Genomic DNA, 19,693 nt, shown 5'->3' with positions numbered 1-19,693 from the left:
CAAGCTGCCCTCCCAATATAATAAAGCTATATTACAAACTATACATCACGTATTGGGAAAAGAACGTTAGCGCACAAAGGGGGAGGAAGAGGAGGAGACAAGTTGATAAAAAGGCCGGGTGGAGAAGGACACCACAGCCCCCTCCCGCTGAGGGTCGGGTGCCCAGACCCCCACGATGGGAGAAGGGGGGGCCCGCCTTCCTTCCTTCCTTCCTTCCTTCCTCGGGTTCCCGGATGGCCGCCATCATGAGGACAGTAACTGAATGTTCTTCAGCATCTCGTTGAAAGCTTCCCGCGACGGCGCTTCGGCGTTCTGGAAGGCGACTTTGATCCGACTGTAGAGGCTGAATGACTGCAGCTCTAGCCAGATGAAGCCGAAACGGTCGTCGTCAAACAAGACGAAAACGCCCGGGGTTCGTTCAGGGCTGGTGAAGCCGTGGCCGGCGATGAGGCCGGTCCCGTAGAAGCTGCCAGCAGTGGAAGGAAAATACGGTCAGCGTTCCCCACGAAAGCCCACTTCCCACATTCCATTCAGATAGAAGAAAACGAGAGAGATTTCCAAGAAAAGCCCCAAGCTGCTTTTTCCAAAAGGTAAATGGGTTTTCTTGGAGTCTTTTTTTTGTCCTTTGAAAACATTTTACTTTTCACCCAAGAAGCTTCTGAACTGAACTGAAGGAGCTTCTTGGAGGAGAAGAGAAACATTTTCGGGGGGGAGGGGCACAAGAAAGTCCCTTTTGAGAAGCGCTTTTGGGACAAGACCTGGATGGTTGGGAATCTCTCTAGACGTCTCCAAGAAAAATTAATCCAGGCCTCGCTTTGATGCCAACTGGCTTTCTGGAGCCCCCGTGATCATTGCTCAGCCCACCGACAGGGCCACAGAGCCTCACTTGCCACGATGAAAAGTGTTTCCCAACCTTGGCTGGGGACTCCTGGGAGTTGAAGTCCACAAGGCTGAAAGTTGCCACGATGGGGGAAAAGCAGAGACGGGCAACTTTGACCCACCTTTAAGCCATTCCTCCCTTGCATTACTGAATCAAAATAACATGCAGTCCTGGTTGGTTCTGCAAAGTGGGGTTTTGAAGCTTTCCCTCCCATTTTGACACAGAAAACCAAAATGTCAACTGGTAGAATAGATAGATAGATAGATAGATAGATAGATAGATAGATAGATAGAGATAGAGAGAGAGAGAGAGACAGAGAGAGAGAGATGATAGAGATATTAGATAGATAGAAAGATGATGGATAGACAGAGAAACAGTCAATGGATAGAAGATAGAAGAGAGAGACAGAATGAATAGAAGATAGAGACAGAGATGATGGATAGAAGATAGAGAGAGAAATTAGAAAGACAGATGGATAGAAGATGATTAGATAGATAGATAGATAGATAGATAGATAGATAGATAGATAGATAGATGATAGATAGACAGACAGACAATGGATAGAAGAGAGAAGAGAGGGAGAATGGATAGAAGATAGAAGAGAAAGAGATAGATGATGGATAGAAGAGAGAAATTAGAAAGACAGATGGATAGAAGATGATAGACAGACAATGGATAGATGATAGAAAAGAGAGATTGACAGATGATGGATAGAAGATAAATAGACAGAGAGAGAGAGAGAGAGAGAGAGAGAGAGAGAGAGAGAGAGAGAGAGATTCACAGATTACGAGTTCTTGGCAGGGGCCGGAATTGAAGGGACTCTCCCTGAATATCCACATTATCCATGGGAATCCTCTCCCCGCAACCTTCAACATTACCATGCTCTGCAGGTGCGGGGATAATCCTCGTTTCGGGAGGCGATCCCGCCGGGCAGGACAAAGGGGCAGGGAGCAGGGGGGGAGCCAGAGGCGGCTGCTCCTTCTCCCGCTGCCTCCGATCCAGCCCCATCCTGCTCCTCTTGCTGCTCCTGCTCCTTGGCTTCTGTCCCCGTCTCCTCCGGCGAGCCTCCTTCCTGCAGCTGCTGCTCCCTCCGCACCTGTTCGCGCACCTCCAGCACGATCCGGGAGAGCTCGCTGAAGTTGCTCAGGTGCTCAATGTCAGGCAGCTGGATGGGATGGGCCAGGTCAATCTCCACCGTCTGCTGGCCGGCTGGGATGTTGGGGTCGCCCTGGAGGAGGGGAGAGAGGAGCAGGGGAAAGCTTCGCATCCCCAGAAGCGGCCAGGTATGCGCAGAATCTGACAGACCAACTTTAGAATTGAAAAATAAAGGGGGGTCTCAGAATGTTACAATGCTTGGAGCAAGTTTTATCTGTGGCTCCAAAAAAGCGGGGGAAGGTCGGAACAGAAACAGCTTAGGAGGATTGGAAGCAAAAGGTAAATATTGGACCAATAATAGAAATGTGAATGGGTTTGTCTACACCTTTGGCACGTATGGCAAAGTAATGCCAAAAAGAGCTGCACTGTGTTTTGTATTTATAGTTGTAAACAAATATAATAATAATAATAATAATAATGTTAATAATGATGTTAATAATAATGTTAATAATGATGATAATAATGATGTTAATAATAATGTTAATAATAATGTTAATATTAAAAAATGTTTTTTTGTAGAATCATGATATTCAAGTCTGATAAATTCAGAATTTCCAAATAGCGAGGTAGCCCTTGGAGCAATACCTAAAGGGCTACCTCGCTATTTGGAAATTCTGAATTTATCAGGCTTGAATACTCTGATTCTACAAAAAACCACCCCACTTGGAATAGCTTATATCCTCTGACGCTACCTGAACAGTTCCTATAGGTCCTTGGTTAGGACTCGAGCTGTTGAGCTGCTAACCAGCCCCAAAGGCTGTGAATCTCACTAAAGATTAAATAATAATAATAATAATAATAAACAATAACAATAATATAAAATAGTGGCCAGGCACGACTTTGTCCACCTCTAACCTTGCCATTCTCCTAGAAGCTCCCGTCAGGTACCTTCCTCCAAGCCACCTTCTGCTTCTCCCCAGCCCTCTTATCTCAATTTTATTTACGATTTTATTTTATTTACGACTGGTCACTTAGGGACCATTTGAAGTTACAGCTAATCTGGAAAAGGAGACTTGTGACCTGGACTCAAAGTTCCAACAGACACGTCTTCTCCTTATGTGGCCAACTTCAAGCACAGGGCAACATGGCCCTTTGCAATATACATGTGCCTGCATTTTAGGATGGTTTTGCTGGAAACCAACACATATTTCTGTTTTGGTTTTTTTTTGTCAAAACTGTGCCCTTGTAGCAAACCACTGGTCTGCTTAACAGCTGCTGTGTTCGCTTTACGGCTATTGCGTTTGCTTTATGACCATCGGGAGAGGAAAATCACTAAAATCTTATATAAGAAAAGCAATATTAGCCCGCATGACTTTGGTTCCTTCGTCTGGTCTGCCTTGAAGGCTGGAAATCTGTGGATCTTAGGCAGGCTGTCATCTCCTGGCTGCTCAGGAGTGGACCTTCCTTCTGCTCTGCCAGCAGGATTCCTGAAGGAAGAGACCTGGAGGCCCAACCCTTCTGGCCGGAGGCTGGGAGAGAGAACTCTGGGAAGCTGCCTCTGTCTTCCTGACTCAACTTCAACACCTCCAAGTCGCCAGGTGGGATTTCGTAGTTGCAGTTTGAAATCTTCAGCTGATTTGTAGTTTTTGTGTTGATACTGCTACGTCAGATGAGAGGTATGTAGTCTTGGCAGTGTTTCCAGAAAGCAGGATGGAAGCATTACTAAAAATAATAAAAACACATGGCACGAGCAGCTGTCCTGCCCCTGTGGAGTCTGAATCCAAGGAGGAAGACGAACAGCTGATAAGGAGTGGGAGTGCAGCTCTGTTGGCTGCGGAGGAAACTGAGGAAGGGCAAAGTCCGGCTGGGCCAAGCAGGGGAGAGGGAGAACAAGGGAGAGGGGGTTCAGAGGAAAACCCAGGCCCATCCCCTCTTCATCCTAGGGCACGCAGAGAGGAACGGAGAAGAGAGCAACATGAGTTGCGTGGCTTATGGGGGAGGAAAGGGCCCTGATTCCCTTCATTAGCTGCAGCTGGGAATGAGAGTTTAAAAGAGATACATGCTGAGAGTGGCAGCTGCCGGGAACAAATGTGAATTTATCTTATTGTTGATTTGGATTATCTGTGTTCCTGGCATCTTCCCAACCGTGTTGAGTTATTGCCGTGCCTTCACATCTGGAATTCTTGCTCCTGCCCTGCCAAATCAATTACCTGATTTTGCCTTGATTGGACTCATAGTTACAGTTTTTGTTGACCATGTTTTGGACTTGAATCTTGTTCCTGGGAGAGTTTTTCTCCAGCCCAGAAGGTAACCAGGACATTGGGGGCAAAGTTGGAGCTAATAAAGGGACTCCTACGGATTATCTGACTGGGTTGCCTTTGTGCCACGCCCCTTTGGGTTACCACAGCAACCACCTATGATTCCAGACCCTCCGTGCTCACTGTGATTTTGGTTCCCTTGGCCTTTTTCCCATGGAAGCTGAGCATGACGATCTCGAGGCCGTGGCTCCCGTAGGTCCCTTTGAAAAGGCCCGGCTGGATCAGGTACTCCGGACTGCGCGGAGGGAGGTAAATGCGGCGGTAGGTTAAGCAGTTGCTGGAACAGAAAAAGCAGCCCAGGATGACCAGGATGAGAGGACTGGTGGGAACAATTCGCGTTCCCTTATCAATTCACCTTTTTTATTTTGGTTTATCAAAACTTAGGCGCTGCCCATCTCATTCAGTGATTCTAAATCTCATATTGTGGTGTGAACTTTTCTCATTTAAAACAAAGGTGTCCCAAATTAAAGTTTCTAGCCCTTTAGTCAGACAGACTAAGGCCAGGCCTAAGGGAATCCCTGGAGGACTGAAATGGGATAGATATAATTTCCTTGGTCCCTCCTGTGGAGTTTTCCTTTAGTCCTGTGTGTTTTGCCTTCTCTCCATTTTCCTTGCTGTCAGAACCTCCCCCTTCCCCCCTCCCCTCTTTCAATCCTGGCTAATTGGAAAGCCAACATTAGGGGATGCTGTTTCAAAGCCAGCTTATTCATAGGATGGTGGGTTGCTCCAGCGGCAGTTTCTGATTTTTAGGCAGGCTGCTGTTTAATACTCAAAAGGAAACTGATGACTAAAATAGGATGGGAAAATTCTCTTCTGCTGTGCTTAAATTCCCTGAAAACCAGAAAGGCTGAATCCTTGATTCTCCCACACCTGATGTGTCCCAGGTAGGCACAGGAGAGGGAAGTATGGGAGTTGCAGTCCAGGATTTCTAGGGGACGTGAAGGTGGGGGGGAACTAGCTTAGGAGGAAGAGAGAGGGAAGGGAGAGGAGAGGGAATTCTCCTTGGGACACAAGACTGCTTGTGCAATAGACTAAACTTGCCAGCACAATTTATTGCTGAGGTGGTGAGAGTGCAGTACTGCAGGCTACTTCTGCTGACTGCCTGCTGGCTGCAATTTGGCAGCTCAACTCTCATCAGGCTCAAGGTTTACTCAACCTTCCGTCCTTCCAAGGTCAGTAAAACGAGGAACCAGATTGTTGGGGGCAAATAGGCTGACTCTGTGAACTGCTTAGAGAGGGCTGGAAAGCACCGTGAAGCGGTATATAAGTCTAAGCACTATATTGCTCTTTTCTCCTTCCTTCCTTCTTTCCTTCCTCGCTCCCTCCCTGCCTCCCTCTCTCTCTCTCCCCCTTCCTTCCTTCCTTCCTTCCTTCCTTCCTTCCTTCCTTCCATCCATCCATCCATCCATCCATCCATCCATCCATCCATCCATGGTGCACAGTGCTTAGAATGCAGTACTGCAGGATAATTCTGCCCACTGCCAAGAGTTCAATCCTGACCGGCTCCAGGTTGACTCAGCCTCCCGTCCTTCCCAGGTGGGTAAAAGGAGGAACCAGATTGTTGGGGGCAAATAGGCTGACTCTGTGAACTGCTTAGAGAGGGCTGGAAAGCACCGTGAAGCGGTATATAAGTCTAAGCACTATATTGCTCTTTTCTCCTTCCTTCCTTCTTTCCTTCCTCGCTCCCTCCCTGCCTCCCTCTCTCTCTCTCCCCCTTCCTTCCTTCCTTCCTTCCTTCCTTCCTTCCTTCCTTCCTTCCTTCCTTCCTTCCATCCATCCATCCATCCATCCATCCATCCATCCATCCATCCATGGTGCACAGTGCTTAGAATGCAGTACTGCAGGATAATTCTGCCCACTGCCAAGAGTTCAATCCTGACCGGCTCCAGGTTGACTCAGCCTCCCATCCTTCCCAGGTGGGTAAAATGAGGACCCAGATTGTTGGGGGCAAATAGGCTGACTCTGTAAACTGCTTAGAGGGGGCTGTGAAGCCCTGTGAAGGGCATGTAAGTCTAAGGGTATTGCTACTCTTAAGTCAGCATCCTGAATCTGTCCCTTGGCTGTGATTGAGGGAAGAAACCAGATCGCCCCCTTTCTACCTACTCGTATTGGCTCGTGTAGATGAACTTCATCAAGATGAGCTCCTGCATGTGTTCGTGGAAAATGTCCTCCAGTGTCCGACCCCATTCTTCTCGTAGCCACGTCCGGAACTCCTGCAGAAACAGCCAGGAGGGAAAGGTGAGACCCACAGGTGGGGTATAAACCCTTGTGATCCTGTTCGCACCTCCCACTAGGTGGTTCAGGAAACCAGTCGGAGGCAGGGCTGTCTTGGGGCCTGATGGGCATTTGCCTGGGGGCCCCACGAGCATAGGAGACCCATACTAACCTGTGTATGTTAACCCTTCAGTGCACCTGGTATCGTATAAATCAGGGCTCTCCAACCTTGGCAACTTGAAGCCTGGCGGACTTCAACTCCCAGAATTCTGGCACACTGAGACTTATTGTGTTTTTCAAGCCTCGCCTATTGTTCAAATGTTGATCACGTTGCTTAGTTGTGGCTGCCCAACACGGTTTTAATGTTTCAACACCAATTTTGTTGGAAGTTCAAAACATTCTCCAAGATCCATCTCTTCCTGGGCACCCTTTTTTTTTTTGAACTATTACCATCTGGCAGACGGTACAGGATAATAATAAAAACCAGGACAAATAAGCTGAAAAACAGCTTCAATCCCAGGGCAGTAACTCTATCGAATTCTACTGTATAGTGAAGTGTTGGTGCGGTATTGCGGGGTTTCAGTTCAATGTGCGGAGTGTGAAGGATGTGTCTTTGTGTTTATTTTCATGGTCAAGATGCCGTTTGATTTTGTTGTACGAGGTACAGTGATAAGAAAGAAAACTAAAGTGCCAATAAAATAAATGTATGTTTCATTTTATCAACCATTTACATTCTTATTCCTGTACATAGTTGTTGTAGGGGCCCCAGTCCACTGCTTTGCCCGGGGCCCATGATGCTGTTAAGACAGCCCTGGCCGGAGGTTGGATGAATAAAAGCCACCATTATTTGGAGGATGCCAAATGAGGAGGCTTTATTTTGGGTGAGGGGGTGTGCCGAGACCAAGCTTACCTCTTGTCTCCCTCCTGACATTCGGTGGTGATCCGTCTGGTTGCACTTGGTCGAAAACTCATCCTTCTTCACAATCTGTCCGTTTGGGGAGGGAGGAATAAAAGGAGAGGGGGGTTGGAAGTCAGAAGGCCGAAGCCCAATCTAGGGAAATGAAGCCCTGCCTGGACTAAGCATCTGGGGCCTCTGAATAGAAGTCCGGGGGGGGGGCAGTGCAGTTTTACGGCCACCTGTCAGAAATGGTGTAGGTGTCCGGATTCCGGCAGTTACCCCCATTTAAATCACGAGTCTTGAGCCAAACTTCCAAAACTTCAAAAGGATTTATTGGGAGTTAAAATGTCCGGCACTGCCTGGGTGGAGCCGACTCTGAGGCACATAATACACTGTCACCTTTGACCCTGGTTTTTCCTCACCCCCTGGGTGTATCGTAATTCATATTCTCCAATGGGACACCTCCATAGCCAAGAGTCATCAGTCATGCTCTCCAGTAAGAATTTGGCACAGCAGAAACTTCAGTCACCTTGTTGCTATATTTGAAAACATTTGTGGAATGCACCTGCCAAGTTTGCAAGCTGCCACACTGCTCCCCCCTCCCTTTCTGTTGGCAACTCTAAAAAGACCCTAGAAATATTTTAGGAGTTGACAGTAGGGTCTCCTGCTTGGGTGGGGGGTTGGACTAGATGACCTACAAGGTCCCTCCCGATTCTGTTAGTATTTATTTATTGATTTGATTTGTCAATCGCTTACAAGGTGATAGGTATAAGTATAAACATGAGTAAAGAATACAGGAAATAGGTACAAATAAATGGGGACAATAGGAGAGGGATAGTAGGCACGATGGTACGCTTATGCACGCCCCTTACAGGCCTTTTAGAAAAGGGGTGAGGTCCATAGTGGATAGCTTGAGGTTAAAAGAGTGGGGGGTTAGAGGATGTAACAACAGAGTCAGGTAGTGCATCCCAGGCACTGACCACTCGGTTGCTGAAGTCGTACTTTCTGCAATCGAGTTTGGTGCGGTTTTACTTTGAGTAAATATCTGCAACCCTTCCTTCCGTGGAAGAGGGAGAAGAGGGAGGGCCTCACCTGGATATGCCCACTGTGGGGTCCCTTGTGCCCGTACATGCATTCGACTGTGGCGCTCCGCCTCTCCATGAGGTGGACCCTGAAGAGGGGCTTGAAGCGCATGGGGCCGTCCACGTGAGGGTCATGGGGGGTCAAGTACATCCAGCCAATGATGAACAGGCCATCAACCTGCCAAGGTGAGAAGAGGCATAGTGGTGTGTGAGAAAGACCTTGTGGGGTGAAGGGAGGCTGCCTCGAAGAACGATTAGGCCGAAGAGGTCACGGCCTGCAGCTGCATAAGAGGCCGAGAGAAGGAGGCCTCCTTCCGTTCTCAAGGCTATCAAGCAAACGGTGGGAGATTCGTACTTTCAAACTCTCAAGATCCTGTTAATGTAGCCCAAGGGCCCCCAAACTTGGCCACTTTAAGACTTGTAGACTTCAATTCTGGGAGTTGAAATCCACAAGTCCAAAGTTGCCAAGTTTGGAGACCCCTGATGTAGCCTTACCTGGTCTGATCCCTCTCTGGTCTACCTGGGAAGGCTGACAATAGGGAAAGGCTTGCCACGGATTGCCTTCAGCCTCCTCCCCCACCCCAAATTGGGATGGTAGCTTTGCCCCAAGGCCTATATCCAAGCCCAGCCACCGCTTTAGCTGGATCCCTGCCTTCCTGCTCAGCTCCGCTCAGTGCACTTTCTCCGTTTTTAATAGCTTTCCTCTACTCGGTTCTCCCTGCAAAATGAGACTCCTTCCCAGCTCATCCCCCACCCCAAATAACCCCTCCCAAGCTTTTAAACTCCAGAGAGCGTTTGTGCTGCCAAGAAAATGCCTCCCGCGAGCCTCGAATTCACGAAGTGGAAGGCTCCCAAAGTTGGTACCGTAGCAGAAATGAAAGACGGGGAAGGAAGAGCCATGCAGGAAAATCGCCTTTCATCACTGCAGGGTGAACCCCTTTTAAGAAAAGGCTGGACAACCATCTGTCTGAAATAGCAATGGCACTTAGACTTATATACCACTTTATAGTGCTTTACAGCCCTCTCTCATGCTACAGCAGGGGTGTCCAACCTTGGCAACTTTAAGACTTGTGGACTTCAACTCCCAGAATTCCTCAGCCAGCAAAGCTGGCTGAGGAATTCTGGGAGTTGAAGTCCACAAGTCTTAAAGTTGCCAAGGTTGGACACCCCTGTGCTACAGGGTCTCCAGCTTGAGCGGGGGTGGGGGGTGGACTAGAGGACCCTCCCCGCAAGGTCCCTTCCAGCTCTATTCTGATTGACTGGAGGACGTCACATGAGCGGGGGGGTGGACTAGAGGACCCTCCCCGCAAGGTCCCTTCCAGCTCTATTCCGATTGACTGGAGGACGTCCTACTTCAGACACAACATGCTTAGGCCTTGGCCAAACCATAAATTCCTTCCAGGGCAAGAAAAACCCAAATAATCTTATACCCAGAGAAAAACAGAGGCAGAAAAACCAGAGTTCACACAGCACAGTGGCTCCGTATGCCTCAGGCTTCTGGACTTACCACCACATTTAGAAGACCCCCGTAGGGTCCGATGTCTGGTTGCCAGAGACCTAGGATGTGCCGGTACTGGTGAAGCACTAAGAAAAAAAAGGGAACAAGAAATCAGATTATGAAGCAAAAGGAATTCCTTGGTAGCCAAACTAAGCACAAAGCTTGTGAGGGGCAGTAATTTACTGTCTTACTTTCTCCGTAACAGACCCTCCCGTGCTCAGATTTCAAGATAGCTGGCTGGGGAATTCTAGGAGTTAAAAGTCCAGATGCCTTAGAGGGGCCAAGGTTGGGGAAACCTGTTCTACAGCAGTGGTCGCCAACCAGTGGGCTGGGGACCACTGGGGGTCCACGAGAAAATTTTGGTCGTCTGCAGGGAAATGTCACCCCAAAGCAATTAATCCAGGCTGCATGGGAGCACAAGGCTTGTGTCGCTTGCATTGCGAACAACACGAGGTAGTGAGGGGAGGGGGGAAAGGACAGATGGGGGGATCTTGCCCCACGTGCCTGTCCTGGCCACCGGGCTGCTTCTTTCCGCTTCTTTCTTCTTCTTCTTTTGGTTGCACGCAAGGAAAGCAGCAAAAGTCTTTCTTTCTCTCCCCCAAACTCTGCCCGAAATGAGTCTTTGGGACCCTGCAAGGCTTCCTGCTCCAAGAGGCTGCATTGGCAAAGACTCATTTCTGGTGGAGTTTGGGGGAGAGAAAGAAAGACTTCTGCTGTTTTCCTTGCATGAAGCCAAAAGTCTCTCTCTCCCCCCCCTCCACCCCCGAGAACAAAGCTGGAGACGGTATCCTGCGGTCCCAAATAAAGAATGATTGATAGGTAGGAAAACAGGGTGGGGTATTTTCCTGCAGACTTTTGGGGTGGATTTTCCCAGGATCTCTGGTCCCGGGATTTAAAATGATGAGTGGTCCCTGAGGTCCAAAAGGTTGGCAACCCCTGTGCTAGAGCAACGCTTTGAGAATTGCGTCTCCACCCCCACTGCTGGAATCCACAGCAGGGCCTCCGATGCCCTCGGTCCCTGAATAAACCCCGGGGTTTTAATGATTAACTTTTGCTAATGACACGGTTAGGCAAGCACACGCCATGCGTCCACGGCACAGAAACCATTGGTCAGGGGGAGGTACATACGGCAGGTGTAAACATCCCTGTATTCCATGTGCTCGTAGTCAGGAAGGATTTTCATAAAACGCCCCGACTTCACTCGCGGGTTTATACCTGAGCGGATTACAGCAGGGGACCGTGAAAATGCCGCCTGTCAACCATGGTTACTTCAAAGTTAAGATCCTGCTGGGGAATTTCTTTCCTCAAATCCTCTGCAACCATTCTGGCCTACACAATTTAGAAGGCTCTGCCTCCTTCAGGGGAGTTCAGCTACGTTGATGGCGATAGGCAAAGCACTGAATGAGCTAAGCTGAAGTATGGTTGGGTTTGATCTGAAGGGCGAGTTACGGTGTAGTTTTACGAGTCAATCAGACCACTGTGGCTTATTCAACAAGCCATCATTAAAGGAATACTGGTTTAGGGCTGTGCATGTATACAAATAGTCCTGGATTCGAAACAGTTCATTTAGGGATGTTTCAAAGTTACAAAACGGTGCCGTTTCTTACACTTATGACCGTTGCAACATTCCCATGGTCCCATGATCAAATATCAGACACTCGGCAACTGTCTCATGCTTACGACGGTTGCAGTGTCCCTGGGTCATGTGATCCCCTTTTATGACCTCCTGACAGCAAAATCAATTCAGGGCAGCCAGATTCACAACAGTCTCACTTAGCAACAGAAATTTTGGACTCAATTGTGGTCATAAGTCAAGGACTACCTGGGTCTCCTTTGTCTAATTCAGAGGTCCCCAAACTTGGCAATTTTAAGACTTGCGTCAAGTCTTAAAGTTGCCAAGTTTGGGGACCTCTGAACTAGAAGAAAGCTGGCTGGAGAATTCTGGGAGTTGAAATCCACAAGTCTTCAAGTTGCCAAGTTTGGAGACCTTCTGGTCTAAGACAAGTATACAACTTTCAAATAAAAGTCAACTGAGAAATATCAACTCCAAAGGAATGGGTGAGTGGGGGATAATATTTAGGGGCCCTTCCACAGGTACATGTCTCCCCAAGGCTGGAGTGAGTCACGAGGATGGGAAAAGTACTTGGGGAAGAAAAGCCATCAGCCTGTTCGGCATAAACACTCTTTAGCTGGGCCAAAGGCCGGTTGCTTTCCGTTCAGGGATGAGGAGGTGACTCAGGGCTATCTAAAATCCAGACCTCCCTGGGAAGAAAGTCAGGCTCACCTGTCTTCCCTGATAAGCCAAGTGGGAGACTGTGGACAGGCCGACTTCAGTCATCCCCGTTTAAGGTATAATGCAAATTTATTTTTGGAGGCATACACTGCACCTGTGTAAGGTTTGCCAATTGCACGCGGGCAGATAGGACAGCACTCCAGAGGGTGAACGTCATTGCCCAGAGGAACATGGGTTGCCCTCTCCCCTCTTTGGAAGAGCTTTATAGCTCCCGCTGCCTTAAGAAAGTTCAAAACATTCTCAAAGATCCATCTCATCCTGGGAACCGCCTTTTTTTTGAACTATTATCATCTGGCAGACGGTACAGGATAATAATACAAAGAAGGACAACTAGGATGAAAAACAGCTTCTATCCCAGAGCAATAACTCTGTTGAATTCTACTGTATAGCGCAATATTAATGCAATATCAGGGATTTTCAATTCAATTGCATAGAGTGTGAAGTATGTGCGTTTGTGTTTTATTTTTTATGTATAATGTACACTGAAGATGGCATTTAATTTTGTTGTACGAGGTGCAATGACAATAAAATAAACTTTTTAAAAAAACCTCTAGAAGCTTAGGACTTACGCTTGGCATACACATCTCGACAAGATACGCCGGTGATTTCCAGCTTCCGCAGATTCTCACAGACGCCATATTCTAAAATTCAACGGAGGGACATGTGTCACCAAGGATTAAGATGTGCTCTAATGCAATGCCATCTGCTGTCCAGAGCAAGCCCATGTTCCTTCTGACCTCCACTTAAAACCCATGTAAGTTTTAACCTTGGACCGGTCACACCGATACAACCTCCCACACAACTGCTGTTCTCAGCGCTCCCACTCTGTACCTCCTGTGTGCCATTTCAGTTTATTTTTCAAGTTGAGGCCACTTTAATCTCCACTCCCATACTGACAAGCCAATCTCACGTTTATGTATTTGCCCAGGCAAAAGGTGCCAGAAGCCAACAGGGAAGGTACATCCCTTGGAAGCACCTGGCAGTAAAGAAGAACACCTCCTACAATGTGAAGGTTTACTCAGCCTGCCAATTTCAAAAGCTTGTAATGTCCTAGGAGTCCATCGTAACAACCAGGAAACATTCGGAATACTTGACAAGCTGTTATGGTAATGGATGTTACAAGAAAAAAACACCTTCTGGTACATCTGATATAATGCAAGGAAGAGAAAGATGAAAGTGGAGGAGGAGATTAAAAATCTCTCTCGGCTGCAAATCACCAGAGGGATTAATTATTTAGGGTGTTCTAAAAGTGAATGCAGATGGAACTATATCACTTTGGGCCTTTTCCTCACAGGCCTCAATCTAGGTAGGTCGAACCTCAGGTCCCAGCAACAAAAGATGAACATTCATAAGGAGAACTATCCCAAGATTTATGGACTATAGCTCTGGAAATTCTCTATTGATTTTTACTAGCATGAATTGGAATAGCTTATCTTGCTGTCACTTTTGCAGGAAGTGGAACGGGCAGCAAACAATTCAACCTGAACATGGAAGGAGGGAGGGAAGGGGGAGAAGAGGAGGAGGAGGATAGAGCTGTTAAGAGTAAAGATAGAGACATGTAGAGGTAAAAAACCCCAGGCAGTAAATAAGTGCTGGGGAAGGGGACCCATAGTTGTGCAGCCCCCCGCCCCCTCGCCGCCATGTTCCTTGTCAATAAAAGTATAAATCTGTATGCATCTGGCAGTCAGTGCTTTGCTAATGGGAAGAAATGACATGTCCACCCTGCCACAAAAGGACTCCCCGGCACCCTATGACAATCCCACTGAAAGAAGCTTGCTTGTTCAGCATTTAACTCCAAACAGAGCCAGTGGGGCAGCCCCTGGGTGAGGGGCAATTAAAGGAAATTAACTCTTGACAGCCTAAATGAAGCTTGAGTTGGGGGAAATGAAATAAAGCCTTGTACTCTGCGCATGGTCTGAGATCATATCCCGATAATATTTCTTGGGGGGAGGGGGGGTATCCAAGCCTGTGGCGATGTCCTTGCACAAAGGAAAATACAGATTGCTGGGTTGTAGCCTGACACAATATTGGTTGTTTTCCTTACTATGCCCCCCCCTCCTCCCCCAACTTTCTAAAGGCAACATGATTCTGCACATTAGCCGTTGGTCTGTTGCTGGTTCCCTGGGATGAACTTAAGCTAATATTCAGATTGGTAGAAAGACCGATTGCTTCCCAACGGTTTCTAAAGGCAACGAACAGGCTGGCTAACCATTTGAAAAGAAAGCAAACAAGAGCTGAGGGATGATAAGAGAGTTAATCAGAATAAAAGCAGGGGGATAATTTGCTAAGTCAGTCCGTGGAGCAGTCATGGACATCTATTTATAGCCCCGTACAACACTGAATTGCAACCTCTGTGCTCACAAAGTCATATGAGAGAGAGAAAAGCTATTTATTCTGGAGCTTCATAAGACTAAAGGCAAACTCCATTGGGGTTGACTACGGCACAGAGATCATAGCAAACAAACCCAGAGATCTGGAGCCGGATGCCAAAATGGATCCACCGGGACTAGGAGCCAACATGTGTTGGATGAATCCCATCATGCTGAAGCAGAAAGCTCTTTGATAAGACTTCAGAGTTAATTGTTTTCTTGCAATGTTTCTACAGAGTTAAATGTGCTCAGGGTCATTTCAGCATCCCGAGCTGCTGCCCTTAAATACACAGCCACCCCCCACACACAAATGGAGAGCCAGTAGTTAAAGTGCTGGACTAGGAGAGAGCCAAATTCCAAATCCAAATCCCTGAAGCAGAGAAGCTGCCTGGTTGACTTTCTACCAGTCCCTCTCTCGGAGCCTAAACTAGTGATCTGTCTCCTACGTTCCCTGTATCTGCATAACCAACCTATCTTGATTTCTCTTCTCCCCACTTCATCCGAATCTAAATCTGCCCCCAGTTTAGCGATTTCATGTGTCTGATGAGGAGAGCTGCAGCTCAGGAGAACTTTTGCCATTTAACAAAATGTCAGTCGGAAAAGGTGCTACCCCTTCTGATTTTTGTGCTATCTCGCCCTCAAAATGCACTCCAGGAAAGGAAAAAAGAGAAGCACCCATTGGGTCTCGGGATAGGACAGGCTACCTTATCAAGCTGTCGCACCTTGCGGGCCACGAAGCGGAAACCTGCTATATCAAATAAGATAGGAACCCAAAACAGGAGGTCAGAAAGAAAATTACATAACTCTTTGGCATGTTATGGTATGTTGCCTGTTATTTTCTCCAGCAGATTTCTGTTTTAGAGAAGCAGGAGCTGTCCCATAGCCAGGGTCTATAATAAAATGGATTGGTTTCCCAAAGAGATATATTACTGTACAGGGGGGAAATGTACCTCATTATAAGAAGGCAAGATTGAAAAGAGGTGTGCTTTAAAAAGAGAGCCAGCCAGTGTGGTTAAAAAGTTAGGAACAGGGTTAGAACAGGGCTGGTAAAAGTTTAAATCACCGTTCAACCATGACATGCAGAGGTTGACTTTTGACCAATGGCTATTTCTCACTTTAAATAATCTTATAGTTTTATTCTGAGAAGAGAGAAAGAGGGAGGGAGGAAGAGAGAGGTGGGAGGCAGGGGGGAGAGGGAGAGATGGAAGAATGTTGTCCCTTTGTCTTCTGGAGCAGGGGTCTCCAACCTTGTTCGCTTTTAAGACCTGCGGACTTCAACTCCCAGAGTTCCTCAGCCAGCAAAGCTGGCTGAGAAACTCTGGGAGTTGAAGTCCGCAGGTCTTAAAAGCGGACAAGGTTGGAGACCCCTGTTCTGGAGGAAAGGTAAATAGTGTTTTCTCTAGAAATGGAGAAACAATGAACAACAAGGACCATACATTTATTTTACATTTCACAAAGAGGGAGCAAGAGAGGACAAACTGACCCACCAGAACTTCAGACAACCAATCTGCCAAAAAGGACTAGACCAGGAGCCGTCCAACCTTGGCAGCTTCAAGACTAGTGGATTCCAACAGGCTGGCTGGAGAATTCTGGGAGTTGGGAAGTCCACAAGCCTTAAAGTCGCCAAGGTTGGAGGCTCCTGGATGAGACAAGTGAATTCCTGGCCATTCAAGAAGCTACGTTTCAAAAACAACGTTGGACTGCCTGTCTAGACAATTAGATCTAGCTGCAGAAAGAAGGGACTCCAGATCTGCTAAAGAAGTCTTCTACAGCAGCGGTCTCCCACCTTGGTGACTTTAAGGCTTTGTGGACTTCAATTCCCAGAATTCTGGCCGTTGAAGTCCACCAGTCTTAAAAGTTGCCAAGGTGGGAGACCCCTGTTCAAAAGCCTTGAGTAGACCAAGACCATATATAGTATCTGATCTTCTTTTCCTGGTAATAACCATCATGGACTCGGCCCAAATCGTCTCAGGCAGGAAAGGTTAAAGCCACCGGAGGCTCATTGAGACAATTGTGGGCCTCCTCCGGCCCAGGAGGATGAGTCAGTGCTATCATCTTCCATACCCCGAGACGGAGTTCTCTCCTCCCCGCCCCGCAAGGAAGAGGGAGCTGGCGCAGGCATCCTGAACGCCTTGCCAAGCTCTGCCTTGGGCAGACACAGCTGTGCCCAGGCGACTGCCCCCCGCCCCAACCTCCCCCTCTCTCTCTGTGGCAAGTCCAAAGGCATGACTTCATTGCAGGCAGCAGACGCAGGGGAAAGGGACAGGCTGCATCAAGGGGGCCGAAGGGCAACCATCTGACTGCAGTGCTGAAAAGAAAACACACACACACACACAAAACCCACGGGCAACAGAGAGCACAATCTGGCTGGTGATCCACAGGACAGGGGCCGCGAAAGGAACGGGCTCCCCCCCCTCCAAACCTGGCTTGGGATCTACGCTTTGGCGGTGGGAGAATCACACCTATGGTTAATATTCACGCCTCCTCTTAAACCTAAGCCCGACTACTAGGCAGGGCACAATTCTACAAGCTATCTGGAGGATGAACCGTTTTAACACATGCACATTTCACTGTAGACTTGTTGTTGTGTAGCTTGTGTAGATTTACACCACTACAGTTCTTGAAAAACGCAATTAATCTTCAGAAGGGGCTAAGTTTGGGCTACCAAAATGAGGAACAATAAGAAGAAGGATCATGGTTAACCACTAGCAGGATTAATTGTTGTGTGGTGGGTGGGTGGGTAGGGGCTTAGCACACTGCAGAAGAATATGACTGTTTCCGATTCAACTAGGCGAATCTATAAAACGGGTTCAATCAATAATTAGGTTCAAGATACTGTGCGAACTGGGCACCACCAATAAGTATGGAGTTATTTTAAAGTTTAGGTCAGAGGTCTGATTATTTTTGGCCCCTGGCTTATAACCACAGAGCTATTCCTACCAGTTACTAACTGGCTGAAAGCAAAGACTTCTCAGTTTACTTCCTAGCATTGATCCAAAGCAACCTTAAGGGTTGTGAAAGGGACTTTACTGAACAATTCTAGGTCTGCCTCTCACTGAAACTCATCTGCTGCATTTTCTGTACTTTTGCGACCTCCTTCCTGGGATTGGGAGGCTGCCCACCCGCCTTCTTTGCAAATATCACTGAGGCTCCTAAGTTCCCTTCTATGGAACAGGATCTTCTAGGCCCCAGGGCTGGCCTGGAAAAAGTTTCAAAAGCCAAAAAAAACAAAGTGTGGAGGCAGGTGGACATGGCAGAGTCACCTGGCAGAGGGATGGGTGGCAAATACATTAGATAGATAGATAGATAGATAGATAGATAGATAGATAGATAGATAGATAGATAGATAGATAGATAGATAGATAAACAGACAGACAGACAGACAGACAGACAGATAAAAAGGTAAAGGTTTCCCTCACACATATATGCTAGTTTTTTGATAGAGATAAGAGATAGAGGTAAAGATAGAGATAGATGATAGATAGATAGATAGATAGATAGATAGATAGATAGATAGACAGACAGACAGACAGACAGACAGACAGATAGAGATTAGATAGATAATGGAGAGAGATGATAATGGGAGAGATGATATTAGAGATAGATAAAGAGAAAGCATGATAGTGGTAGATAGAAATAGATAGGTACAGAGATAGATAGATAGATAGATAGATAGATAGATAGATAGATAGATAGATAGATAGATAGATAGATAGGTGTGTGGAGAGAGAGAGAGAGAGAGAGAATAAATAAATAAATAAATAAAAAAAAATAAAGCACAGGGACCTCCCCAGGGAGGTCTGCAAGCAACGCTTCCATGCAAATCCCTCTCTCGGCCGCCCCTTCCCGGTGGGGGTGTCCTTCTCTCAGGAGCCCACCTGGGGTCCCCACCCTTCCCCTCCCTCCCTGCCCCCGACGGGACCCCGGGAAGCCCCCCGCCCCGCCTGACCTTCCTTGCAGCGCCGGCGCCAGATGGTGTCTGTGCGGAGGATGCGTCGGAAGGCGCTGCAGACGAGCGCCAGGCTGGGCAGGTCGGGGCCGGGCAGGGAGCCGAAGATCTGGACCAGCAGCTCCGGCGGCAGCTCCAGCAGCGAGAGCGGCGCTCGGCCGGACGTCCCCCCGCCCGGGCCGCCCCTGCCCGCCGCCGCCTCGCCGCCCTCGCCCTCGCTGCCCTCCTCGGGGTCGGTGTCAGGCTCGCTGCTGTCGCCCGCCGCCCCCTTGCGCTGCGAGCCCCGCCGCCGGCAGCCCCGCGCGGCGCCCACCCCGCACAGCCGCGCGCAGACCGCCATGCCAGCCACCCGCTCAGGCCTCAGCCGCCGCCGCCGCCGACGGAGCTCACGCCGCGCCCCCCCCCGCCGCACGCCGCACGCGGGGATACGGCAGCGTGCCCAATCCGCGCCCGGCGTCCTACCTCCCGCGCCCACGACGGCCAATCGCAGCCCACCTCTTCGGAGGTGGGGGGCGGGACCTTGGTGCTCTCTGTGCTGGGGAGGGGGGAATTTCTTGCAGACGTTTCGTGACCCAACTAGGGAACCCCTTCGGGAACTGGAGGAGAATGGGAGGAGGGTGGAGAGGTTGGTTGGTGGTCCCTGAGCTGGGGTCTTTTTTTTTTTTTGCAGGCATTTCATGACCCAACTAGGGAACATCATCAGCGCCAGTAAGGAGAATGGAATGGAATGGAATATGGAAGGGAAGGGAAGGGAGAATAGAATAGAATATTGGAATAAAAAATAGAATAGAATAGAATAGAATAGAATAGAATAGAATAGAATAGAATAGAATAGAATAAGTATAGTATAGTATAGTATAGTATAGTATAGTATAGTATAGTATAGAATAGAATAGAATAGAATAGAATAGAACAGAGAATTAGAATAGAATAGGAATAGAATAGAAAGAATAGAAGAAGAATAGAAATTAGAATAGAATAGAATAGAATAGAATAGAATAGAATAAGTATAGAATAGAATAGAACAGAGAATTAGAATAGAATAGAATAGAATAGGAATAGAATAGAACACAGAATAAGAAGAATAGAAATTAGAA

At 47.9% G+C, this 19,693-nt stretch overlaps 1 protein-coding gene across 2 annotated transcripts; it reads right to left on the bottom strand.

The window, feature by feature from the left end:
- Positions 1 to 19,015, bottom strand: FBXO31 (F-box protein 31). Of its 2 annotated transcripts, XM_087971386.1 has the most exons (10): positions 18,597 to 19,015; positions 12,848 to 12,919; positions 11,114 to 11,200; positions 9,995 to 10,071; positions 8,498 to 8,665; positions 7,418 to 7,492; positions 6,397 to 6,506; positions 4,417 to 4,570; positions 1,759 to 2,108; positions 1 to 466 (listed from the first exon to the last, which is right to left on the bottom strand). In XM_087971386.1, the coding sequence occupies exons 1-10, from the start codon at positions 18,934 to 18,936 to the stop codon at positions 244 to 246; spliced, it is 1,656 nt and encodes a 551-aa protein (XP_087827512.1). In that variant the 5' UTR covers positions 18,937 to 19,015; the 3' UTR covers positions 1 to 243. The 2 variants fall into 2 exon arrangements, with proteins under 2 accessions (XP_087827512.1, XP_087827513.1); XM_087971387.1 differs by lacking the exon at positions 11,114 to 11,200 and having other exon boundaries at positions 18,597 to 18,993.
- Positions 19,016 to 19,693: the final 678 nt, after the last annotated feature.

The sequence above is a fragment of the Notechis scutatus genome, chromosome 9 (assembly GCF_049901735.1).
Source record: "Notechis scutatus isolate UNSWTSFEM ecotype Mainland chromosome 9, rNotScu1.2, whole genome shotgun sequence".
Lineage (NCBI taxonomy): Eukaryota > Metazoa > Chordata > Lepidosauria > Squamata > Elapidae > Notechis > Notechis scutatus.
The sequence above is the reverse complement of the archived record's forward strand: the minus strand, read 5'-3'. Positions and strand labels throughout refer to the sequence as shown.